General features: G+C 39.2%; 2 protein-coding genes across 3 annotated transcripts in view; both read left to right on the forward strand.

The window, feature by feature from the left end:
- Positions 1–4,755, forward strand: part of prkcaa (protein kinase C, alpha, a) — a 131,213-nt gene extending 126,458 nt beyond the window's left edge. For both annotated transcript variants that reach the window (XM_020084251.2, XM_020084253.2), the window contains one exon: positions 244–4,755. In XM_020084251.2, the coding sequence (XP_019939810.2) occupies positions 244–408 (165 nt within the window). In that variant the 3' untranslated portion in view covers positions 409–4,755. The remainder of the gene's footprint in view (positions 1–243) is intronic.
- A 5,194-nt stretch (positions 4,756–9,949) lies between these two features.
- Positions 9,950–26,870, forward strand: LOC109627471 (voltage-dependent calcium channel gamma-5 subunit). The gene is made up of 6 exons (XM_020084000.2): positions 9,950–10,150; positions 18,026–18,266; positions 21,477–21,563; positions 22,564–22,704; positions 22,939–23,084; positions 24,514–26,870. The coding sequence occupies exons 2-6, from the start codon at positions 18,071–18,073 to the stop codon at positions 24,775–24,777; spliced, it is 834 nt and encodes a 277-aa protein (XP_019939559.1). The 5' UTR covers positions 9,950–10,150; positions 18,026–18,070; the 3' UTR covers positions 24,778–26,870.
- The last annotated feature ends 889 nt before the right edge of the window (positions 26,871–27,759 follow it).

Consider the following 27,759-nt stretch of genomic DNA (forward strand, 5'->3'; position numbering starts at 1 on the left):
GATGATGACTATGAGGATGTGTCCTGTGCTCTGCAGTCATTTGTAAACATTTACAAGAAGTCAAAAGTAGATTCTGCTGAATGTAATGGCGGCTCTCGTCCTCTAAATTGCAGTGTGCATACTGATGCCAGCGCTTGGCATTCTATTTGTCTGTCCTGTCCAGCTAGTCTGCTTCTCTCTTCATGTTATGTAACATACCTCACCTGTAAACATCTTCTCCTTCTCTGTGTCTCTTCTCTACAGTGTGGCAAAGGAGCAGAGAACTTTGACAAGTTCTTCACACGCACTCAGACCCAGCTCACACCATCAGATGAGCTGGTCATCGCCAACATCGACCAGGCCGAGTTTTCAGGGTTCTCGTTCATCAACCCGCAGTTTGCACATCCGACGCTCAGCAGCACCGAATGAGAAGGATGAGGGAAACATCCCTGAAGGATCTCCCTGCTTACTGCCAACCACTTAAACCAACCACCAATCCAACATCTGACCACAACTTGATCAAGGCCCAATTTGTGTATTTGTTCTGTTCAAAAACAGGAACTTAAGACATGCAAATTTGATCTGTACAAATATCTTTGCCAGTATAGTTTATATAGATAAGATTGTTTCTGGCCACCACAAGAAAGGATTTCCTTTAGCTTCATGATGGAAATGTATAACCTGCAGGTTACATTGAAGGTTTTCCACAACTGGAGCAACTGAGACAGAAGAATGTCCGGCTTTATTTGTCTATGCCAGTATATGATTCATTTAAGATACGGTAGCATTTAAGGCGTGGATTATTCTGTGCACAAATTCATCCTTACAAATCTCAAAAGATGATCATTATAATCTGCAGATCTAGTTGGTGGTTTACAGTTTGATTCTATGTGGATAATCATAACATTCTCGATATGACTGTATGTGATGAGTGGAAAAAGTCCCATATAATGCAGTGTAGTAGACGCTATAGCCAAATATGAAGGACAGGGGGTGCAGGTGTTGAAACAGCACCTTGTGATTCAATGTTTTTTCCTGATTCAATGTTTACAGTTTTCTTCCCCTTTGATTTCATGGTGATGGTGTAAAAATCTTTACTTTTAGCACAAGTTGATATCCCGCTAGTCTCATTTTTAACTCTGCGTAGCAAATCAACTAAAGAGTGAATGGAGTAATATTTAAATGATAAGCAGTCTGTAATAGAAAAGCAAATATTTGAGAAACATAGGTCTCAAAGTGTCAGTCAGTTTTAGTTTATCAAAAATAATCAGTGAAAATAATGATTCATAAATTTAGTTCCTAGCCCTCGCTGAGCTGCAGATTTTACACTTACATTATCAATAGTTTTATTGACACTATGTGGACACACAAGCAACATTAATCAGTTTAGTATGTGGACAGTGGCGATTTATACCATAAGAAATCAAACCTAAAAAGTTTACAGTTTGTCCTGTTAACACTAGTGAGTGTTCCTCTTGTCCCTCTCTGCCCACGACGACAGAATCCTACGTACGATCATAAATGTGTGATGAAAACCCTCCCGCACACTGTGTTACTTGCAGTGCTATAATTATTTGTGATATAAATATTATTATTATTCTCTTTATTAGAAACCATATGCCTGAAGAAGATCTAGCACCAAAATATCACAAGAATCTGCAAGTAAGATCGTGTGCAGGAGTGTTTACAACAACATTTTGTCCACTTTACCCTTTTCACCTGTCACGCAATAGATGTGCGATGGATGTTTCTGTTTTCAATCAGAAATGTCTTAACAGAATCAGTACAAGACATTTTGTTGAACACTTATTATAATTTTGTTCTAGGATATTACAATATTATTGTGTATTAACCATGCAACGTTTTCTTGCATACAGTATCATGACATCAAGCGTCGATGAAACTCATTAGTCACATTTCTTGGACACGGAAGTTGCAAATCAAAAACTACTTTAGTTGTTTTGTTCCCTCATTATATTGACATAATCATTAATACAATAGTTAAAAATGAACCTTTAACCTTTAATCTTTTAGTCTCATGTCGATTAGTTTTGAATCTCCTCACACATATATTTCCATTAGATCAGATGAATATTTTAATCTGTCCAATATCAATGTATAACTCCTTTGTAAATAATCATGAGTTATTTAAAAAAAGAGTATAAGAAGTTAGTTTTTATACCAACACCTGAATGTGCTTTTATTACATTAATTAGACAAACCATGATTTGTATGTGCACGAAATAATAATAATAATTAAACAACTGCAAAGGTAACACAGTACAAATCAACCTTTGAACAACTGGATGTCTTAAATAAAGTCCAGATTTAGCAAGCTGTAAAAATATCGGTTCTGCTGGTGTTTCCAGACTTATCAGATTTTTTTTTCTCCTTTTCCTTTTGATTTAATCAAATTGGATGATTTTTACTGCAGATTGTGTGTTAGTTGGATGCCTGTCTGGCTGTTGACTGTTCTTCTGTATCTGCATGCTGTTGGTAGGTATCATTCATGCACGTGATACGCTGAATGCTGCATGCTACGAAGTATGAAACCCCAAAGAGTTACAACCTTTAAACAATGCTCCACTCAAAGTCATCTGTTGTTGTTCCGTCTGTCTTGAAGGATAGCAGCCGGCTTAAATTTATGTTGATTCCAATGGGCACAGCGTTTTAATGTTGGGAAAAGTTGTTAAAAATGTTTTGAAGAGTATACTCCTGATTTGCCATGTATCTATTTGCTCAGGTTATTTCAAACTTTTTTTTTTTTTCTAAAATACACTGCCTCCTTCACATGGCTCTTTACAAACCAAGTTGATTGTAGGTCTAATGAAACCTACAGGAAGACAGAGAGAAGCATATAGTTTCTCAATGATGGAATTTAAAGTTGGCCATTAGTCATCACAGATTAAAACCCTAACGCTGAGTTCACACCAAATGCAAAGCAAAGTTTTCACGCTATAAGATTACGAACAAAGTCGATAAAAACATGTGACAAGACAAGAAGATGACAAAGATTTGCATAGTTATAGAGGTGAAATTCCATCATTTGCGTTTCCTGCTCGAGTTGAAATCTTTGAACTTGAATGAAAAATGTGTCTCACACGAAAGCCAATCTGCATTAAGAATGAAATTCGCTGGACTCACATCCTGGCACCAACCCGAGCTAGCAGGTCATCAAACTGGCTACTGGTGAGCCAGTGGTCAGCCTCAGGTAGTGATGGAAATGACAGTCATTCAGATGCAGTTCCTTGAGCTGTGTGCGCTTCCGTATGGTCTTGTAGATCCTCACATATAGGCGCTGGCTCATCAGAGGTTTCCACAGGAGGTGCAACACAGAAACTGTACTGCCCTGTCACTTTAGCCAGTCCTCCTCACCACTTTTAAAGACGATCTTTGCACTTGATTTGAACTCACCACTTGAATGCAGATTTAAGTCTAGGTTGTACCTGAATCTGAAATAACACAACTGATTGTAAAACCCTGAAAGTCCAAATTCTCAGGCAGATTTGTGAGCTGTGTGTGTGTGAGTGAAAAGTAAACAACAACAGTGATTTTGCCAAAAAATAAAAGAGAAGGCAGAAAAGACATTTACTAAATATTATGAATTTAAATACATACTGATACTTTATTCTCCTGAAATCCAATCACTGGCTCTAGAGCAGTGCCCTCCACAAGCTTGATATATATAAATACAGTATGCCACCTGGTTCCCTTTGCCTTCTAGGGCAGCGTAGAACAGTGAATCCAGATCCATAGTGAGTTGCTAGGCCAGTGGGACCAGTCGCTCTCCAGTGTCTCATGAATGGGGTTTTATGTTATATTCTTAATGTTGTGTTGTTGTTGATCTGTTAATGTTGCCATTAGGTTCAGCTGTTTGTCCTTTTTAATTCTCTAGATCCTGCTCATGTAATTCAGGAATGTTTTAAAACTGATATATCACATTGGAAAACTCATATCTGACTGATGTAGATAGGAACTATTGAAACGTAATAGTTTCTCCATGTGTTTTTCTTTCTAAGAGTCACTCTCCTGCCGTGTTTCCTGTCGTGTATAACCTTTTGCATGTGCCAAACCTGAAAAAAGCCAGAACCCGTCAATAGCAGCGTTGCACTAGCTGTAGTCAACATGGATGACTCTTTGTGTGAGCTTCTCCCTGTACGGCCTGAGTCCTGCCTAAGGCCACACCTGCTGTACACTCTGTTAGCCACATAGCATATACACAGTACGAGCATGATGCCATGAGTATACTGTCATGCCCGTTACAGTCAACTAGCCGTACGCTATATTCTGCTTCCTCTTCAAAATAATGTCTGAAATTCATTTCAGCTTGTGGAGCATTTGATTCAACATCCACAGGGAATTTCTCTGAAATATTACTTGTTCATACTCAGACCTTAGTCAGCAACAGTCTCTGCCTCATCCGAGTTGAACTCTAACCTCTTTGTTGGCAGACTTAGTCATCTAAAAACCATCCCTTTAATAGAATCAAGGCTCCTCAAGTCTTCTTACTTAAATGTTTTCAGATTATCAAGTCACAGTCAATGTGAGCATGAAAAAACAAAAACAGATTAATACTCTCCCAGTGTGTGCCTTTCCCAACTCCACTCCCTTTTAATCCTCATCCTCCTAACGTCTCTCTTTTACTCCATTACTCGACTTAATGCGTTTTCAATACAAACGACCCTTGTTCATTGACTCAGTTCTGCTCTGTTAGTGTTTCAGCTCACCACACGTGAATCCTCATGAATGTAAATAAAAGAATCTTTTGAAAAAAAATCACCTCTTCACCGTTCCTTCACCTAAATGCTCCGTCACTTGTGTGTATCAGAATTTGATGCACATTTGATTGATTGACACCAATAACCTTTACAGTTTCATCCCTGTCTGCTTCACCTTAACCTCCCTGTGCCTATTAATGACTGAATGATGATGATGATGATGATGAAGACATGTCGGCAGTAGACATTCGAACAATGAACATGTGATGGTTCAGTGGGAGACGATGGTGTCTCCTTTGAAGGACAACCCTCCTGTGCCTCGTCACATTGAACCGTCCCTCCCCTCGTTCGTTTCGTGTGCACGCCCTCTTTCACGCCATACCTGCTCTTCCTTCCTTCCTTCAGTGCCTGGGCCCAAAGTCAATCCATCATCTTATCGAGAGTGTTCATCTCCTTCTTTCACTCCTTCAAATCCATCAGGCCAGGAAGGCTGTTGACTCCTCTTGAGCGATTCACGCCACACAGTTGGCATCAGTTTCACTCTTCCCTCCCCCTGTACTGATTCTCATCACAGGACAGGAATACGCCAAGTGTTTTTCTTTGTTTACATTTTGTTTGACCCCCTTCACCCATTTTTTTGTAAGCAAGTGATTAGGACATCCAGAAGATTGTGAAGTAAATGTTTCCGATGTATAGATATTTGAGAGACTTACATTACTCCTTTTCTTTATTTAACATCTTTCTTCTCTGTAGCAAGTCATTACTCTCCCCTCGGTGTCCTGTTTGCTGTGAGATGAGAGAGTTGAAGTGAACTGCTGTCTCTGTGGCCGTACACAGAGCACAGGATCAGCGATGTGCAGGAATGCCTTATCTCCTAAACCCAAACATCAGCGCGGTCTTTAACGCTCCTCTCTTTGTTCATTCATAACCTCAGCATCCCTTGTACGTTGTACATAAATGACTTACAGTAGATGTCTACATAGACTGTATAAGGAAGAATATATTGTATTTTGCAAATGGTGTTTGTTGTTTTCTCTCCTCGTCAGCCTGAAAACCTTTCAAATGAGTCTGAGCTTCTTACCGTGTAACTGATTGTCTTATTTGTACCTAATGTATGATAATGCTAATAAAAAAAAAAGAAAATGACATCCGTGCTTACGTAAGTGAGTTTTTTTTTTGCCACGTGAACTTAACCAGCATATTATATTGTAATATTATTTCCCCCATAGGGAGACGAGTAAATGTATGTATTTTAAGAAAGCTGTCACTGTGTCATCTGATGTAACATATTGTCATATCGCTGTCTTTTCTCATTTAAAAGTTCCAAATGTTCACCTCTTCATTCCTTCACATCTTATTACTCTCTGCTCTTCTTCTCAAATGTTACTTGCTCCTCTCCTTTCCATATTAATTTAATTTCCTTTCCTTTATTTTCCTTCCCTTTCCTTTCCCGTCCTTTCAATTCCTTTCTCTCCATTCATTTCCTTCCCTTTCCCCTTCCTATTTCTTTCCTTTCCCCTCTTTCCCCCCACTTCCATCTGGCGACATCTGTGACCAGTACACCAAATTGTAATCCTGTGCATCTGCTCACCCACCAGATTATAGCAGCAGCTCTTACAAGACATATATATATCTCTTACAGTAAATAATCATCACATTAGTATAAAATGTTGCTGCAGTATGAATCACATGAATAGTTTATACCTGTTGTTGACAATGTGCAGTATCTTCACCCACACCCAGTTCAATATTTTCAGGTGTGGATGTTTCTGTGCAACACTATGAGACCATATGCAATATTGAGCATGTGAGGGTGTGTTCTCTGTTTTCATGCTTATGCAAAGGTGTGAGTTTGTGTGGGGGTGCGTTGGTTGTGTGTTTGTATGTTCCAGGCTCCTTTATTAGTTGGATGGCTAAGCTTGAGTCTTGGCAGAGTCAGGGGGTGTGAGTGATGAAAGACAATAGCATAGCCCTCACTACTGTCAGAAGATGTCAGGGTAAACTTGGACTGAGGAGCATCACAGTCTGGTTGTCCAGGATCTGATTGACACTGGTCGATTCATTTAAAGATTTCACTAAAGTTTGGATGTGGGTGAAGCTGAGGTTTCCTCTTCAGTAAAAAGAGGATTTATGTGGAGACCATTACTCATTTAAGAAGCTACATATTGACCTATTGGAGCTGAACCCAGTTTACCAAATACACAAGATTCAGAGGTGAAAAAGTTTTTTAGCTCAAGCAAACGATTCATAATATAACATCTGTGGTTATATATTCTTATACAGTAGAATCTAAAGTATGATTTAATATGCACATAATGACTAAGAACTTATACTGATTCTCTTCTGCTCAGACAGAATTTAAACCATATAATGTTTATCATATGATCACTTTCAGAAATAAAAATAGTCAATGCTAGAAAAAGGAGAAAAAGTCGGAAAAAATGAAAGCTACAATAAGTAACTTGTATGTCACAAAGAGATTTTTTGTTCAAAATAATAAAATAAATAGATAGTTTCACTGTGTCATGAAGCAGTGTGGGATCTTGGGAATTGTTGTCTTCACCATCGTTTCTTGCCCCATAATTTTCTCGTGTGTTTGTATACTTTACTGGGAGCTTCCATGACATTACAGGCTCCCAACAGTGAGGAATAATCATGATCCATCACAGGTGACCAAAACAAATAATGGAAGGAAAAATCAGCTGACTGACCAATAGTATCTTTCTCATTCATCATTTGCTTGGATGTTATAGCAGTGCCATGTGTGCAAAGCCTCAGGTAAAGCACATGTGACACAATTAAAAGGCAGCCAAAATCAAAGATTGTGCTACTTTGAATTAACCTGTCTGGGTTTGAACATTGTTTAAAGATGACTTCTTAACAGTCACTGGTGATCACTTAATCCCACAGAGACACAGACAGGTAGAAACTGTTTCTCTTGCTGTTTTTGTATTAAACTTTTACAAGTTTTCATTTCCTCTGATCTCAACCTCTTTTCAAAGGAGAGCCCCCATGTGGTGGGTTTTTCATTATCCTAATGGTGGCTTTAAATGATAGGAAGAGGTTTGTGAGGTTTTACCATGTGGTGCGTTGAAGGTAATTTAGAGTTTCAAATCCTTGCTGTTCTGTTAGTGAATCTCAAATCTATGTATACCTGACCTAAAAATACACGACTTCATTATTGTGTGTTAATTCTATTAAAACCTAATTTTTGCTCCAGGTTTGTTATGCTGTTTTAAATTGGACACATGTTGTACAGCTTTATTTAACTTGTGTCCATCTAAGATGATTCATATATGGAGCTGCCATCTGATTAGAGAAAGCCCTGCAGTGAGTTGACTGGGGACCCAGCTGGTGTGAGCTTTTGTTTAACACCTATATGTTACACTCCACTGGTTTCTCTCATTCTCTCTCAATTACACAAATGGAAACACACATGCGCACAATATCTTCACTATACTTCATGTTACGAAACTGCAAGTGCCGAGTCACATACAGCCATGTTGTTGTCTTACGAGAGCTGCTCTGGCCTGAAGTAAAACAGATGGAGGTTTATTATAGACTAAGGCACATCACTGTCCTTGCGAATAATGACTGAGTCAGGGTTGATTGTGGAGGTTGACTGGTTGATTTATGTTTGCATAAGAAACAAACAAACAAAGACCAAGAAAACATGAAGTGAAAATTGAGTCCAAAGCAAATGAAAGCCAAAAAACCATGATGCACCTTCTTCTGGTCAGTAAGGGCATAACATTTGAATAATTCTTGAAGGATGCCAGGAAAGTTAGATGTTTGTCATCAGTGTTCAGCCTGAAGCAGCCTGAAATGTGCCGTAGGCTTCGATGCTTGATTGTCAAAGCAGAAGAACAAACAGCACAGGAGAAAATAAGGTCCCTTCGAAATTATTTAATATGTGAGAAATAAGCTTCTGGAAGTAAGAAGTGATGCGGAATGTTAAGAGCGAGGTCCTGCTTGTCTTCCTGTGAGAGGTAATGTGAAAGGCCGAGTCAGACCCGAGCTGACGGGAGCTTGTTCCTACAATCAGCCGGGAAGAGAGTGTGGTGCTTAGTCATACGCATGGGATTCACCAGATGCACTGAAATGACTAAATGAATGTCCATATGCTCAGAGACAGTTTGTACTGAAGTCTGTCTGAAAGAAACTCAGGCAAATCTGCACATGGGACCAACTCCTCTCCTCAAACTATCACATTTAACACTGAATTATTTATTGGCTGAGTTTGTCCAATCACTGTTTTCTGGAATTACACATGGCTCCGGACCTCATTTACATACTTATATAAAAATGTAACTTATTGTTATTGTTTTTTATTGTTATTCTCATTCTCATTCTATTTTCACAAGTTTGGGAAAGGAGCCTCAACTAAATGATTCTGTTGTTGACGCATTTTGTTTTGCATAATATTCCACTGTGGTTTTTGGATGGCACCTTGTATACAACCCAAACGGAAAATCAAAGAGGAATGTGAGGAAATAGGATGAAAGACAAAAAAAACACTTTTCATCACAGTGTTAACACTCGTTCTATTGTCTTTCTACTATTGCTCCTTGTTAGTTTTTGCTGAATCATTGACACAACTACAATACTCATAACTCATTTTGGGTTATATGCCAATGTTGGAGGACCCTCTCTCTCTGGGTTATTTAGCTATAAGGCCCTTATTTGTCTTTACACATTTTCATCACCTCACTGCTGCCTTTTAATGGGGGCTCTCATCAAAAACGCTTAAATGGCTGGATCACACTGCAGGGGCCAACAGCATTTACTGAGCTGAATCCAGTTTTTCCTCATCATGCACCTCAAAGCTCAACTCATTTTTAAAGCAATTTAAACTTTTAATCTCACCTCATTTGACCCCAGCTGGTCAAATGAGGTGAGATGTCAATGTATTTGTTTGGATTGACTTGGTTTTAAATTAAATTGTATGCACTGCTCTTGTTTCTTAGTTGTGTTTCTTGGTGTCTCTCAATGTTTCTTTAGTTTCTGTACTCATATTGTAAATCGGGTATTTACCCTCAATGTATTGCCAAGTTAAAATAAAGGTTGAATGAATGAATGAATGAATGTTGCATTTTCTTTGCCAAAAAAGTGATGATGTCTTTGGAAGCTGTGCCTGGTGTGTAATTGTCAGAGTGTGATTCAGATCATATACCTCCCTTAAGGAATGTAAAGTAATGTATCTGCACCAGTCGTGCAGCGTGTGTAGTTCAGGAGCGCAGGTTGAAGTTGGGTGTACCACGTGCCACGCGCCGCGCGCTCCACAGACCATTGGCTCGGACTGTCTCAACAGTGGAGCGCGAGATACGCCACAGACTCAGTGCGCGACTAACCCGAGACAACACGGAGCGAGTGGAACCGAGAGGAAAGAGAAGAGGAAGAAGAATAAAGAAGAGGAAGAACTGTGGTTTCATCAACGAGTCTTCTTCGTGAAGGTAAAGGGCTACAATTATTGTTTGCGTCTTTTGGCATAAGTGCGGGAGAAATGACTGATTTGTTTGTTGGTTATTGTTTCTCATGCATGGAATGTTTTACTGTAAACGTCATTTTTGTTTCCATTGTTTTCAACAGACAATCTCTGCTTTTGTAACACGGATGGAAGCTTTTACGCATCTTTACACACATTTCTGTGAAGAGGGGAGTTGGGTTTGTTTCACTCGACATGTCAGTGTAGGTAAAAGTAATATAGACTAATGTACTGCGGTTGGAAGAATGAGATGAGGAAACAAGAGACAGAGAGAAGAGGGGGGATATACTGTAAAACGTGTCCTCTGTGCTATGAACCAACTTGTAATGAAAAACTTATACAGTCGCAACTCAAATGAAAAGAAGTGAAGTCGACTCGCAGCTCCATAAAAGATGTTCACAAACAGTGTAGATGACTTTGAGTCCTCTGCATTGTTGTTTAACAACACGCTGAACGGTCTGAGTTGGTCATCGACTGGTTGTTTAACACTGGACCGTGTGTGAGCGGGTTCAGCACCACGGACAGAGATTTGAAACAGATCCAAGGATTAAACGGCAGGAAAAACAAACATCTGGCTCCGGTTCCACCAGCGAGATCAAAGCCAACAAACAATCCACTGACTGATTCGAACACAGAGCAACATTCACAGTGACTCAGATGGTTTTAAATCAGAGGTTTTTTATGTTTTTTCAGCCAAGGTAGAAAATACTCTGAGCCCCCTCTCCCTCTGGAATTATATATGCCCTTTAGAAAGATATTAGACATGTATTAAAAATATTTTCAACATGTCCACACAGGATACTCTTATATCATGATCATGGATGAATCTGGGACGATTTCATGGCCCTGGCATTGTGCTGCAGACCTCCAGGGGTCCTCTGACCCCCATTTGAGAACCACTGTTTTAAATTATATGTAAAAACTGAAAATTACAAATATAGGCCACTGGAGGGATGGCAGTCACTGACATTAACTTGATTATTCACAATCATGTTTTTCATGAGATTTTTAGTTGCATATGTATTTTAATCTTAGTTTCAGAAATGAATCACATTTTCTTTTTATTTAACGGAACATGTTCATTTGAAAGATCTGCAAAGCACAAAACTTGAGATTCAACAGTGATTTGACTCCACACAAGCAAAAATGTTTTGATTCACCTGGAAAATGTCTGCAACCATGTGCAGCCCACAGGCCTACTTGGCTGACATCTATTCCTCAGTGTGTCAGCCAGACAAATGCTGTTAGTGCACAAATTTAGACGGGGACGGTGCAGGCTGCAGGGGATTATTTTTATTTTTTCTGCTGTTTTGGAAGAGAAATTGTTTTGTCTCTTTCCATTAGAGGCTGCTTATAATGAGCGATCAACCGAAATAAACTTTGATTTGAATGTGATTAGTTTGACTAAACCCTGCTGTTTTTCTCTTGCATTGCTTTTGACGAATAACATCATTAAAATACTGCAGGAATTCAGCTCTCTGCAGAATCCTACCCATGTTCTCAGAGGCCCTTGCTGACTCTGATATGTGACTTCCTCCTGTAGTCTTACAGTCAAGTCTTAAAAGGCCATTATTTTCCAAAAACTCAGGGATTCAGAGATGTTGTTACAAAGAGATTTACAGCTCATTCATGTGTCCTGTTGATTTGATCATACAGCCATCCTCCATTTCTCATCCAATCCTGTGTCTCGTTAACTCAACACACACTGCTCACAGTTTACCAATGTGTAAAAACATACACATACATATACATATTGAGAAACGTCAACATGCACAATGTCCTCATGGACCGTTTTACTAGAACCTAACCCTGACATTGTTTATTTTTTGTTGCTTTTTTTATCAAGCTTTATTTTTTAGTAAAACTGTAAATCCATGTCTTTGCTGGGGATGATTTCATGCTGTGAGGAGAATAATGCGAGACAGTTGAGATGTTTTTGAGTGTGTCATAGTTAAACAGGAGTAGGCCTTGTTTAGCTTTCCTTTCTTAATCTATACAACCGATACAATTTATATGTCAATATAATATACATATGTGTATAATTGCAAATTACTATACCACCAAGGAATCCTTGTTTTCACTCTGCATGTGTGTTTATCAACGGTCTTCATGACTGTTGTCCTCTCATTTTCTTCTGTTTCCCCCATTCCAGCATGTAAAATGCACCAGCAGATAGGAAGCCTTGTATTGAGACTCCCTCATCAGTTCATTCATGCTGAACTAATTCGTAGGCCTCTCTGTTTCGTGTTGCCTGGCGACAGGGCGAAGTCAAGCACTTATAACTGAGAGATTTGTTCTCACAAAAAACAAAACAACATGGGGAAATGGATGTTATAGTGCAATTGCTGTAGGTCACTATTTTTCGTGTCAAAGTTATAGGTGTGTCTCCCAGTTTAGACATCACTGCTGTGCCTCTTAGTTGGGTTTTAATAGATTGATTGTCTGCTGTAATGATCAAATGAATTAGTTTAGGATAATTACCCCTGATGCACACAAAGTTTGGAACCACATGGATCCCTGAAAGGTCTTTTGTAATGTTTTTGATCCACCTTTCTCAGTTAATCTTTACTGTCACTCATTTATGAACAAATGATGAGAAGAAACTGACTGACAAGCTACACACGGTCGTGATCCCGTATGAAGGAATATGCAGGGGATGACATCTGAAGGCCAAAATCAGTTGCTAAAAAACATAAGGGAACTGCCTTTGGAGTAGCATGAAAGACTTGGGCTGTATCCAGAACTGCCCAATCCAATTAAGATGATCCGACATTACAGAGGAGCTGCATTTTGCAGCCTGCTCTGGAGTCTTGGGGGTGAGGGAAAGCAAAGGAAGAAAAGACCTCCCACATTAGATCACCGCGTTCAGCTGTTTATATGAAATGTGTAGCAGCATCAAAAGCAGCCACTTGACTGATTTTGTAACCTGCCTCCCACGATTCATACAGTAATGTGGAGAGGAGGTGAGAATTAATTCTTTGTGTTGACAGCTTGCACCGCCACCACCTCTCTCTCTGCCAGTTAAGGCATTGCAAGTTAAATGGCCTAAAGCAGGGAGTTGGCTCAGACTGCTGTGTATCATTCTCCCTCCAGGGAAGGGCAGAGGCATCCCTGAAATTAGACCACCAAGAAATAATTTGAGTTTGTTTGCTCCCCACTGGAAGCCAAATTAGATAACAGCTTATATATGAGGACACATAGTCACACATAGACCAATGCAAAGCAAATATCCCACATTCATACAAAGCCACGCTGCAGATTTGCTTCGCCACAGGAAGTGAATGTTTCGTTCGCCTCCTCCCTTTCATGGATTGAAACGAGAAGGGTGGATAGTGTCTTAGAAGTATTATGGGAAAACTACAAAGTTTGTAGTATGAATGTGATTTCTCAGCTCTAAACATAGGTTTTTACTGGTAAAGAATGGTTCCGGTCAACTAGTTTTTTAGGATTTGTAAGATGGCATCTTATCGTCATCCTTAGATTACTAAATATATGATATATTGACATCACATTTGGATTCCTGATGCCTTTTTGATGCTGGCTGTTACTTTTGAAATTATAATGAGACTCAGTGCAGCATATAAATTTAGAAATTCACAATGTTAAAGAAATGCAGATCTGCACCAAAATTGAATGGCTTCCTCCTTGACCCATACTGCATCCTTCCACCAAGTTTTCCTGGTAACCCGCCCAGTAGTTTTTGAGTAATCAGGCAAAGTAAACAACAAGCAAACACAGACCAAAACATGACCTCCTTGGTGGAGGTAATAATAGTATTGATGACTGTCATTTCACCATAGATATGTGTTGATATTTATATGAACCATCAACTGAAAAACATTGCATGATATTGACACTTTATTGTCTTTATACACATGACACCAATAAGAAAACATTGTGTGGCTGTAAACAGTTTGGGGGTCTGTGAAAATGATTCAAACGTACGACAAGGAATTCATGCACAGTGTGTGGTTTGTGATGTTTGGTTGTACAACTGTCACTTTATGGACAGTCTGAGAGAGTCTGCATGATGTGTGCATGATTTTGTGTGCTCACAGGCATGTGCAGTGTTTTCCCTGTTAGACATCTGTTGAAACTGCACAAGCAGATTTTCAGCAAGCCGATGACGGGGGCTGCCAGCTTCTCCCAGCTGTGTCCGTGGCTTGATGACACGTCTCCTCTCCTGTGCACTGGACGGTTGTTGTCCTCAGGCTCATCCAATCAGTCCCAATAACATCAGACAACAAGCGACTGAAACTCACAGTTTTAGTTGCCTATCCAGAGAGAGCCGCCGCAGTAACTGGGTCAATAAGAACGCCAAAAGAGAAACATGCAGTGACGCTGACAAACCCTCGACAGAGACGTACAAACAACACAAAATGTGTAGTTAGTAGTAGTTTTGTTTTTCTGTTCTCGAATTACTCTTTTCCTTGCCTTTGAATCGCCAATGTTTTTTGGGGAGAAGGAGGTATTTTTGGCAGTGAGCTGTTGAAATTAAAGTTGACAGGAGGTTATAGGAGTGTGTTAGCACAGCAGACAAGAGGGATAACCTACTTATGGTGATGATGTGCCCTTTACTCCAGCAGTGGTGTGCACTTGTCTTATACTTGTTACCAGCATGGTAACAGGTTCTCTGTGGGAGATCTTTAATATTTGACATCTCTGTAATATTTACTCAAAAATTTAATTTCTCTTTTTGCACAATACAAACAAGTTTTATGGCAAACTGCAAAGCTCCTATTGGTTTTATTACCATGTTTAGGCTGGATAGGACTCAGACTCAAACAGCTTTTTTAAAAGGAACGACTGATGTTAACGCAGGAGAGAGGAGGTGTTTGTGTTTCCTTTTGGAAGCAGGAAGGGTCTGAAAGGCTTTTTGTTTGGTCCCAGTGGCTTTGAACATTTAATGAGAAACATTTCTCAACAAAAAATAAAAGCTTGCCATTTATAATCCTTCAGAGACCAAAACAATGCCGAGAATTATTAGTATTCATAAAAGATTGAATAAGTTGACAGTGGGTGTGTGTGTGTGTGTGTGTGTGTCTGTGTGTATTAATGAGGCAAACCAACCCAAGTTACAGGGACTCTATATTTACCTTCTTCAAAAAGTCAGCTACAGTGTTGCTCAGCAGCTCTGTGTTACTGCAGTGTGTTAACAGATAATGTTAACAGATAAAGGGAAAATGTGTTTTCATTTCATTTCACTTCTCGTCTTCACATACATATATGGGGGTGTCTGTTTTGACTTGTTCTCTGATCTCGCTCCGAAAAGTGTTTGTGTTGTGAATCATGGGAACATCATGGGAACATCACCATGGTGGTGGCGGGTATTGCAAAATACACTGGAAATATGTTTTGTATACGTCGTTTATGTATTCGATGGAAACTTGTGCAACAACTCTGTCACCAACTTTTTAATACAGGTCGAGACATGTGCTGTGGTGTTACGTAATCGTTAATAATATCACTGTGGCTATTTTAAGCATCCTCACTACCCTATCATTACAATAAGTGGTCTATTTTTGTAGCTGCTTGAAAGGCACAGCCAGCATAAATAGCTCCTTCCTCTCAGTAATGATACCGTATCTGTGGAAGCCCACATTTAGAAGTAAATCACTTCACCGTGTGATTCTCGTGCTGTGTGACTAAAAGCAGCCCCCCCGCAGCATGGTCAAGAATAGCTGGGGGTAATGACAGTCATTTCTCATTAATGCTGCTTGTGTGTGATGTAGTGAACTCTGATTGCTTGTGAATGCATCTAAACCACTTCCAATCACCATGGCTTTGTTTGGAATAATGTGCCGCCCTGTGGTTCATAGTTCGAGGGCAGGTTGAGTCTCAGCAGGGAAAGACATATATGGGAGCAAAAAGAGTCAAGATTGTAGTTTATCTTTTTTTCCCCACTGCTTGACATTTTGATAGCTGCAGTTTAAACAACTATAAAAATATATATGTATGTGTCCATATACACCAAGCTTTCTTATTCTGGATCAAGGCAATTGTCATAGTCTTATATCTTAGAAATGCCATTCAACATTAGAAGACTTCGGAGATAGAAATAAGCCTGGGTCTATTATTATCTAATCCAATTGAAACTAGACTGGCATTCAGTAGAGCATATACCTCCACCAAGGCCCAGCACACCCACTTAATTCAATCAAACTGCACCAAATTGCACACACTTGTCAGTTCAATCAGTTCCCCAAATGCTTCTGATATTTTTCATCAAGATCCATGAATTATTCCCTGGGAAATGAGTCAAATTGTGGATGCAATGTGACAGAAAAATTCCTACATCTGCAGCAAAATTAAATTGGTTCTTTCTGAAGTTTTTGTTCATCCATCCGTAAGTGTTTTTGCATAAACTAGCTTACAAACAAACAAATTACCTCCTTGCATACTTACTCATGGATGAGAACATGCAAGATAAACCTAAAGCAACACTTGTAGACGCTAAATTTTAATTTCAACTTCTCCAACATGAGTTTCAACGAGCAGGGACAATACAAATAGACATTTTTACATCCAAGGGGGAGAATCTAAGATTAAGTAGATCAATTAAATTGCACATATGTGTATAGAATATTTATAATTTGTGCTGCTCTTGCAACAAGTCCTCAATGATTTATTACCCTTCGTGTATATGAATTGGGGCAACAGGCTCCACATCCATTAGACAGATGAGGTTGGAGCACATGGTTATTAATTATATTACCCAGGGAAAGCTACAGGATATATACATTGAGCAAATTTAACCATATACAGATAACATAGCTTGATTCATTTCATTGTTACTCAGTGATATTGTTGTTTTCATAATGTGTATGTGTGTATACTGTAACATGTAGAACTGGTAACAGACGAGATATGACGTGCAGGGAATTTAAACATGTTTATTGCCAGTGTCCTGTATCCTCTTAAAAGCTTTATTTAGAACCAGAAGCTTCACAACTCATCCCCTCTTTATTATTCTGTCGTGCACTGCAAGCTGACAGACAGACGTGTGGACATCTCCCAGTTCCCTTCTACTGAGGCTTTTCATTCAAGAAGTTGATCCACTGAGGAGGGAAAAAAAACTTACAAATCTTTTAAAAAAGTTTAGATGTTTTTTTTAATCCGTTCACACATCCATACCCCTCTCCCAGTGGGTGCTCAGTGTCGCAGCGCCCTGAGAACTCATTATGTAAAATCAATTCCTTTCAACACGTATCCCATGCCAAGCTCCCAGTGCTGCAGCTTCCTGCGAATGTGGGCATCAGCCGTCGCACCAACGGATTCTGCATTTTGTGTGACGTTCATATGCTGACACATACTGTACACCATCTGCAATGCTGCTTCACACGCTGGATTTATACAAGATATTTGGGTACATTAGGAGTTGTGCATGATTAAAGCAGAAAATCTTAGTTTCTAGTATGATCAGCAATATGAGTTATAATTCAGCTCTTTTGGCTGAGGAAAACAAACAGTCCCCACTAAGCTTTTAGCCCTACACAATGTGATTATTTAAATTCTATAGGGAGATTTGGAGGAGAGGGAAACTTTCCCAGTTGAGAGGAAGAAATTCCTCAGTTACGCTTGTCTGCTTTTATATTCCAATTTAGTACTTTACATTTATTTCATACACATCTTCATTTCCAGACATTAATTTTAATTATGAAACAAACCTCAGTATATTACTCAGATTTCCCCACCAACCATCAACCCATAGATGCATCTTTTTTTTCCTGCCTCAGGGACAGTTTGATCTTCTCTCAGGAAGGTTTTCACACTAACTTTGTCCTGTTTACTTTGATAAAGTTGGTGAAGATGTATATTTTTTTATGTCCTCCCTTTGCTATAGCTCTCCTTTCTGCCGGCGGCACCCCCCTGCTGTTGAGGCTGTGGTATGAGCCTTTGTGGCAGGAAGGCGCTGACGTTGCTGAGCAGCGTGTTCGCTGTTTGCGCCCTGGGCCTGCTGGGGATCGCTGTTAGCACCGACTACTGGCTGTACCTGGAGGAGGGCGTCATTCTCCCCCTCAACCAGAGCACCGAGATACGCATGTCCCTGCACTCTGGTCTCTGGAGGGTTTGCTTCCTGGCTGGTGAGTAAAAATTAAGCCTGAAACATGTGAGATGACATATATTGAAACACACAAGAATTTTATATTTTAGTCAGGATTTCAACTTCATCCAGACATGATGTGTTTTCAGCAATGGGTGGAGACTAATATGTTTGTCAAGTCAAAGTCAACTTTATTGTCAATTCTGCCATATAAAGAACAGACGGGTCTGACATTTGTTTTACAGTCTGTGGCATCAGAGAATCTCTGGATCGATGCAGAAAACCTTAAATTCTCTGGCTGATGTTTTCCCCTTTCTTCTGACCTGCACTTTCGTACCACTGTAGAGTTTGTATTTCCACAGTGCACTTGAAAAGACCATTTACCTGTCAAAAACTGTTCCTCCCCAGCTGCAACATTACAGACGCACACTCTGAGGCCTTGAGAGACACTAACTGTTCAGTTTTATTCTTCTCTTAGATTCCCAACTCTCCAGACAAGTGTTGTCCCAAAATAAACCAGGTATCCACTTCTGTAATTTCTCTGTCAATGACAGACTTTTGTTGGATGTGCAGATGTTGAAGCACAAATATGTCTGCTCTCATTTGTTACACTTTCAGCGTGTTTACAACCTGAAAACCCTGAAAGGATCTGTGACATTACCCCACTTACTGCTGAATCGTTCCATTAACCCCTGTGACACACCCTGGCCTGCTCTGTCCTGTTTCAGGGTTAATCGTTCAGATTGTGATTAGGTAACAGATGCTATAAATGGACAAATGGTCCAGTGTGTGTTTTTAGGGGCGATCGAGTGGCCTTATAGCCCATTTAACTGGTGCATTGTGTTTGACCCAGAAACAATTACTGCACACTAGTAGCACAGCTTGTTTTTGTGCCAGATGACGTGAACAAGGTTGTGTGTTGTTTTAACTGGTATTGATGTTGGTTCGAGTTCTGCAGCTGTTTGGCTGTTAGAGGTTTGTTGTAGAGTAGAGTTCATGTAGAGGATCTCTGCCTGCACATACAGTACACACAATACAATCTGTGGTTGTGTCATTGCTGTAAATCAATATGTTCAGTAGAGGACTGCAAAGCATGTTACAGGGCTATAAGAGTAGGGATGGTTTGTTTAAATATATGATAACCTATCTTTAATATAGTTATGATGTAAGTTTTGTGTTAGACAGCCTCATTAAAATCACATTTACAACTTTAAATGTCTATTCTGCTGTAAATGACCCATCACAAATCTTCAGCAGAAGTGTTAGTGGCATCTTTTAAGACTGGAGATTGAAGATTAGTCATTATTTCTATCTTGTGAAACCATAATCAACATTTTCAGTGATGGTTATTATCTCCCTCTGTTGAAATTACATTTGAGAGGGCTGAGAATTAGCATTGGCTCTCTGCAGAGATAAACACTTTACAGTCTCACTAAAAAAACGTTAAGTGATATTTTAATACCCCATGAGACTGAAATCCTGGGGAACCACAGAGGCCTTCCCTTACATAGTGGTTGATTATACAGGATTTAGACTTTATTTCAAAGGCAAAAGAGAGAGAAACTGAAACAAACAACAGTAGACAAAAACCTTGTTGGGCTCTTTCCTTTTACACACTCCCTGGAACCCTGTTGTGCTTTTCCTCTTTCAGTTCTCATTTAACTACTTTAATCATGACTTCATCTTACTCTCACTTGCTCACATAAAGTATACACAGACATACAAATACTGAATAGATTAGTCCTAATAAAAACATTCAATGCAACAGTGCAGCAACAACATGGTCAGGTCTGTTGTTATATGTATATATATATATGTTTGCCTATCATAATCCATTCACTGGTGCACAGACTCTAAATATGCATTTGTGTGTCATTGTATTTTTGTGCCAGACTCTCTCACTCAATGTCAGAGAGTGATAATGAGAAACGTGTCAGAATCCTGCTGATTTCACACTTTCTGTGAAACTTTTATTCAACAGCTTCACTGAAATAAGATGAGATTGTTTCACAGCCAGGACACTGAGTTAACTGATCCCAGCACATAAAAATAAATAATAGGTAAATTGACCATATTTATATTTTTGTACTTTTTTAGTCTTATAAACCACTCAAAACTGTCAGCACAGCCACTTTGAAATGCAGACTGAGGAGCCAGGGATCAAACCCACAGCCTTCTGGTGGGTGGACAACCCTCTCTAACTCCTCAGTCACCTGTGTATTTATTAAGCTGTTGAAATATTTGACATGTTTTGTATAATCTTCAATTAATTCCAAATAGCTCAAAACAAGGAGCAGACCCACAAAGAAACAAAAGGCAAAACTCAAAGTGTCCATGAAAAGAAAGCAAGGCAAGAGACACTGGAGACAAAAATGACATAAACTAAACAGACAGCTCAACAAAGACAGAAGTGAGGACTTGACTTAAATACAAACTGAACTGATGACAAACTAGAGACAGGTGGCACAGGACAAACAGGTGAGGCAAATCAAGGCAGGGAGTAAATTGAACAGACACATGAGGGAGATCAGACTTTCAAAATAAAACAGGAAACAGAATGAAACACAAATCTAAACACAGAGTGGAACACAGAGTGACACACAGAATGACAACAAGGAAACACAGGTAAAGGTCAAATTACTAAAAGTGTCCATGATAAGAATAGTCCATAAAAACCAAAAACTCTTTATCCAAGAGCTAAAAGTCCAAAATCATGATGTTAATCGTTATTCATGACTAGACCATCCTGCAGGTGGACTCCTACAGATACCTGCAGATAGAGAATAAGCTCTGCAGCTTCCACTCTACCACTGTGCTCCATCACGTCGTCCAATGTGAGTACTATCTTCCCCACAGGCAGACGATACAGCAGGCACCACGGTTTCATACACTCCTTTGTCCTCCTGTCCATTAAAGCCCTTGACATCACTTGGCTCAAAATATTCATGGCTTTTCTTTTTGGCCCACGATCACTGTTTTGTATTGGGTTGATGTTATCCACGTATATGGTCGAGTAAGGGACAAATGTGGTTTCATGCTGCAGACACTGAGACATCCAAGGCAAATCTCCCATTGCAACAATGACGTCTGTCTTATCTAATCTATGTATTGTTCCAGCATATTGTACATTCTTCTGTTTAACTTTTCCTTGTTACAGTGGGCGACTCAACAGTTGCATAGAGCTGAACCCTGCATCAGATTCATTCGAATTCTGGTTGAATACATGCTTTTTTTCTGTCCTTTTTTCCAGGGGAGGAGAAAGGTCGATGTTTTACCATCGAGTATGTGATGCCCACCAATGTCCAGATGACATCTGAGTCCACTGTTAGTGTTCTCAGTAAGTAACTGTTCACTGTAGAAAACAATGGCACTCAGTAGAGGGCATACCTCTGACGAGGTGCAATAGTTCCCTTAAATTCAGTAAAGCTGCCCCAAGTTTCATGTGCTCAATTTATCATTATCAAGATCCATTGATTTTTCTCTGAGAAATTAAGACAGATCCGCATCTATATCATAGATGAGGAGGTAAAAATGGCCCTTGTGTCACTTGTGGCTGCCACTGGTTGGGTGTGAGCCTGCACTGTGGGAAATGGAGAGACAGCCTGACCCTTCCAGTGAATGTCACAGCCGGCAGGTGGAGAAAAGGTTGGTTAACACCATGTATCAACTGAGGGAGCACATGTCTGTCAGCAGCTCCCTCCAGGCCAGTGGCAGCTGGGTTAGTGTTTTCATAGATGATTCACTTTATGTCTTAAAGGGATAGTTCACAGAAAAATTAAAATTAACTCATTATCTACTCACCACTATGACTTTCACAAAAGGAAAACTAAGCTACATACTTTGTCTAATAATGTCCTAGCTCTTATCTAAAGCCTGGTCAGGCTGTGTTAGCAGAAAATAGAAATAGAAAATAGTTACAATAGTTTGTAACAGAACTTTACCTCCTCAAACTTTACCTAATTAATTAAATAAGCAGTTCCATTAAAGTTATGGCCTCAGACATCTGGTCCACTAAGCTGGTGACATTTCGTGTTATGGAGAACACAATGGGGGTCTAGAAACAAGTACCACCATCCCTTTACTTCTCCCCAGAAGGTTCTGTACCATTTGCTCACAGCAGGAAGGCCCAGCTCCATCTAAATATAAGTGAGGAACCATGACACATTAAATATTAGCTCCACAAAGAATAAGTCCAACCTCAGTGGAGAATATCATGCTGCTACAGGAAGAGGAAAACCTGACATTAAAGGTTTGAGTCACAGATCTAACAATATCTGTTTTTCCAAGGTTCTCATTGAGTTCAATTCCTCTCTTTTTTCCTTTTCTTTATAATTCAGAGATGATCCGTTCTGCCACACCTTTCCCTCTGGTCAGCCTCTTCTTCATGTTCATCGGTTTTGTGCTCAGCAACATCGGCCACATCCGACCACATCGCACCATCTTGGCCTTTGTTTCTGGAATCTTCTTTATCCTGTCAGGTACTGGTCCTGGTTTGGATTTAGCACACAACATTAAAATAACACATTATATTTAAGAGGGTGAAATAACTAAAGGGTAAATGAGTTTTAATATCCATTGTTGGCACATTGAAGAATTAAACTTATCGTTAAACGTATCCTTATCTGTTAAAACATTGTAACAGAGTGATGCCTTTCATTTATACTGGTATATTTTCTGAATGTACTCTACCTGTGTCTCTCTGCCCCCCACAGGTCTGTCTCTGGTCGTTGGTTTGGTCTTGTACATCTCCAACATTAACGACGAGATGTTGAACAGGACCAAAACCAATGAAGCCTACTTCAGCTACAAGTATGGCTGGTCGTTCGCCTTTGCTGCCATCTCCTTCCTGCTCACTGAGGTAACTTCACCACAGCTACTCTGGATAATGCCACATAATAGAAATGATACTTTAAACCTTTCGTACCCAAGCAAACCATCATGTTGACAGTTTTTATCACCAGTATCTGTTGGGTCCCTGTGGTGTATGGCATCAGTTAGAATTTATGCATCCATGTAATGTTTTCACAAAGACACCAGTCTGTCTTATCCTTAAATCTACTTTCTTTTTGCAAGTGGTGTAATCTGTCATTTTGGATAGAAAGGACAGAAAAGTAATGCCTGAAACAAAATCTTTTACGTTCCTGAATTGGACAAATTATGTCCTTCAGATATGAACAACTATAATATGTTGTGCTGTGAGAAATAAACATGCTCATTTGGGTTGAAAAAGATGTGTTTAATGTGTCTATGCAGTTTCTCTTGTGGTAACTGGATTCTGCCTCTAAAAAGAGCAATGGCGGAAGATGCGTCTGATTCATCATTACCCAATCTTTGAGACCATCGGCTTTCATTTGACAACAAATTAGCTTCTGGGGACAATGGCCGAATTTTGGGGGTTCCAGTGTAACTTGCGAAAATCTCTACACTTGTTTCTCATACCTCATACACACATAAGTCAAATGTTTCTTCCAAATAAACACAAACTGATTATTTTGTAATTGTTTTTGGTCCAGTCGAGATTTTGGCAAATCTTTATGGACAGCTATGAATGCAGATGAATTAAAAAGCTAACGCATTTTGGTCAATGTGTTTGTTTGCCCCCAACACAGACTGTTTACCTGTGGGCAACCAAAGCCTGCTCAAACCTGATTGGTCAAACTAGAAATGGAAACCAGAAAGCTTCCAGTCCCCCGTTGACAGATTCTGTACATTCACATGCAGAATCTGTTTATAGAGATTAACCGTAACCTGACACTGACAGGAAATGTTGAAGTGTATAACTCATGTGAACTTATTTCGATAAAGATCTCATTAAAAGAAAAGGACTGAAAAGAGAAGAAAATAGAAAATCTCCACACACATAGCAAACATGTGCGTATGCATGAACACATTTAACTAAGCCATGATTAAAGTGTTCACTTTATCATCATTAATAAGCAAATACCTGCATGTTTCTCTGCCATCTAAAACTCATCTGCACATATTTGTTTATGTAACTCTTGAAATAATTAATTGTATAGAATTTAATAGTTGCAATGCAATGCAATGTAATGCACTGCAACAAATCTTAAGTACGTAAAACTTAGAAACGAAAGGTCTTAACTTGAAGATTAGCTTTGTTTCAACTCACAAAGATAAGTTGTGTTTCAAGTTAAGATTATTATATCCTTACTACCATTTCATAATGTCATCAGGTAGAATTGAAACTATTCACAAACAGCACTAACCCCATAAGGATATGAGCTAACCAGAGTAAACCTTGTGTCCCTGTGCCATGTGCCCTCCAGGCAGCCGGTGTCATGTCGGTGTATCTGTTCATGAAGCGCTACACAGCGGAGGAAATGTACCGGCCCCATCAGGGCTTCTACCGGCCCCGACTCAGCAACTGCTCCGATTACTCCGGCCAGTTCCTCCACCCAGACGCCTGGGCCGGTCGAGGCCGCAGTGCCTCCTCCATCTCCTCCGAGGCCTCCCTCCAGATGAACTCCTCCAACTACCCTGCCCTCCTCAAGTGTCCGGAGTACGAACAGATGTCCTCCTCACCATGCTGAGGCAGTGGTGTCAACACCTATGGTGTCAATTTGATCTGCCTGGATCTTGTCCTATGATTTGATATTATCCAGCTTGAATCACAACAAGTCCCTTCTGCAAGTGTCCTGATATGACCTGATTCTCTCTCTACCCTCACCACTGCTGATTTGTTTTGGTCACACCTTTTAGTTCTGTGGGGAGTTAAAGTTAAGTTGAAGGTTTGCCAGTTCACTTTATTCACAGCTGACAGGTCTTATTCCATGTAGAGCTGGCTGAGAAAGGAAAGAGGTTGACAAGATTGTACTTTTATCTGCTTTTTCGACTGTTACTTGACAAACTGACCAAGATCGGGTGACATTATCTGAGAGGAGTAACTTGTGTAGCTTCAATTTGACTGTTACACGCTTCACATCTGCAGACTCAGGGAGCTGAGTATAGATTAAAGCTGCATAGATGGCCATGTGCAATTGGTGTGCACATTTTAAAGTCAATCATCATAGTAGGTTGTATCAGTCAGGAAGCAGAAACTTATCTCTGGAGTAGAGGAGGCTTTTTAAGGGGGTTAAGATTAAGTTGTGAAAAGTTCCTTTTGTCTACAAAATTGCACATGTGCACCAGCAGGTTTATCTCACATCCTCAGTCTCCAATATTTAAGAGCAGCTCTTTGTTGTTGTAATATAATGTCAGTTTTTTCATGTGCACCACAACAGTTTCAGCCACGTTCATGTGAAGTCAGGACCCAGAGCTCAGCTATTTTCCATGTTTCAGTGCAGAGCTTCATGATACACATGATGAATGTGAGTTTCAACCATTTAAATAGAATCAATTTAATAAAACCAAACATAGACTGACTGGGTTACATGATGGGAGAGTTGGGTCGATAACAGATTGTGTTTGAACGTCCATGTGAACCTCACCTCTTTCTGAACTTTCAGCCATGTACATATACCAAAGGGAGGGTTTGTATTATAGGCTGCTAATCACATGCATATGACATATATTCTGTTTAGCTGCCTAAATCTGAATATGCTAATGGTTGTGTCATTTTTTAAATTTTATTGTTGTATAGTTTGTAAAGTAAATGAAACAGACAAAATAATTATTATTCTTTATTTGCTCCCAATGCTTCTATGTTTTCAGATAACCTATGATACATTTTTACAGTGATCATCTTAGTGATCAAGTAAATAAATACAAAACTAAATCTGAGGGAAGAAAACAAGCACCATTGTTAATACTGCCTCATTGTTTTATCAGTTTGAATATGAAATAGAAAGGCCAAAGGGGATGTGGATGTATTATGAATGAGTCAGGTGCTGTGAGGGTCTATTTTGAATGTAAAGGAAACACGCTTAATGAGAATAAAATACCTCTCCTATAGAAATATAAAGAGACAATTATAGACAAATATTTTTCTAGCTTTTCCCCTATAATGCCAGAAATTTGATAAATGTTTGCCAAGGAAAAGGTTGGATCCAGGTTAAGTGGCAAAGTATTGAATATATACATTTCATGCAGCATTTAAGTGTAAGTAAAGTAAGCATATTACAGAGAAACATTTTGTCTTGTTCAATAATCTTATGTTAGTTTGGTTTATTACTGAAATTATAATTATTGTCAGCATTTACTGTTGCATGGTGGGAATTTCTCATGTTGATAAAGGCATGCAACATTTCATCACAGGATTGTGGTTTTCCACCTGCAGAACATATACTCAAAATGAACTAATAAATACAATGTTTGCCAAACTAAACTTTCACACTCCTCAACACTGTTCTGATACAGTATTTTATTTATTTAAAATGATGTAAATATGAAATCAACATAAACACTAATTTTTGTATAGATGGCAGTAAGTGTAAAATATGGTTGTTCTGTTGTTGATCTGCAGTAAATGTGGCAGCTGCTTTGCCTCCTGCATCACATTGAGAATGTGAGCTTTTTGCATAATGTGAAATTACATATATTTAAGTATTCAGATGGCGTCATTGTCAGACATGAGATGTCAATACCTGTGTATTTTTACAATCAGAGTTGTTTTGATGATGTTAAATGTGTAATGGAATACGTTAACTCAAAGAAATAAAGTCTAATGGGATTTGATAAACAAGAATGTGTTTCTTCTGCTCACATCTCTGAAATACCTGTATTATATACAGTAATTATACAGATATAGATAAATAGATATATTAATATTTGTTGTGAATGTGCCACAGCGTTAAATTCAAGTCATATCGACAGCCTCACAATTAACGTAAATGGTCAAATTCACATTGTCTCACCACAGATTGTATAGATAAAAATTTTACACACTCACGTCATTATCACAGGTTTGATTTTTTTTATACTTCAACGTGAATGAGTGAATCTGGTCTGTGAACACAGTCAAAAATTCGTTTTTAATAAGTCAACATAGTGGTTGTTTTGTGTGTTTATGTCCTAAACTTAATTTCGCCGGCTATTGAGTCTGTAGTATTTAAACCAGCGGGAATGTCTGGGAGGTGAAAAGTGTGTTTGTAACAACTCCCCATGTTTCCATCTTACACACACACACACATACATACACACACACACACACACACACACACACACACACACACACACACACACACACTCACACACACACACACACAAATCTTACAGACACACATATACACACACACACATCTGACAAAAACACACATACTCATTGGGGACATGTAGATGAAACAAGTCATCAAAACACTGTTATTAACATATATATATATATATACACACACACACACAAATAATGTGTATAGATATGAAAACAGACCAAACCTCTGCTGCGTCCATTTATATGGCGAAATGGATTGTTCGGATTTTAGAGGCAGCTGACAGTGACATGTTGAACCAAACACCCCCCATCTTAATGCCCTTTGTGCAAAAAGTCCATTAAAATAGCACTAGTGTGTAGAAGTTTGATTTGGTGAAGAGAAATGACATTTTATAGTTTAATATTGTTTGAAAAAGACTTGAAGTGA

This window comes from Paralichthys olivaceus, chromosome 8, assembly GCF_024713975.1.
Source record: "Paralichthys olivaceus isolate ysfri-2021 chromosome 8, ASM2471397v2, whole genome shotgun sequence".
NCBI classification, from domain to species: domain Eukaryota; kingdom Metazoa; phylum Chordata; class Actinopteri; order Pleuronectiformes; family Paralichthyidae; genus Paralichthys; species Paralichthys olivaceus.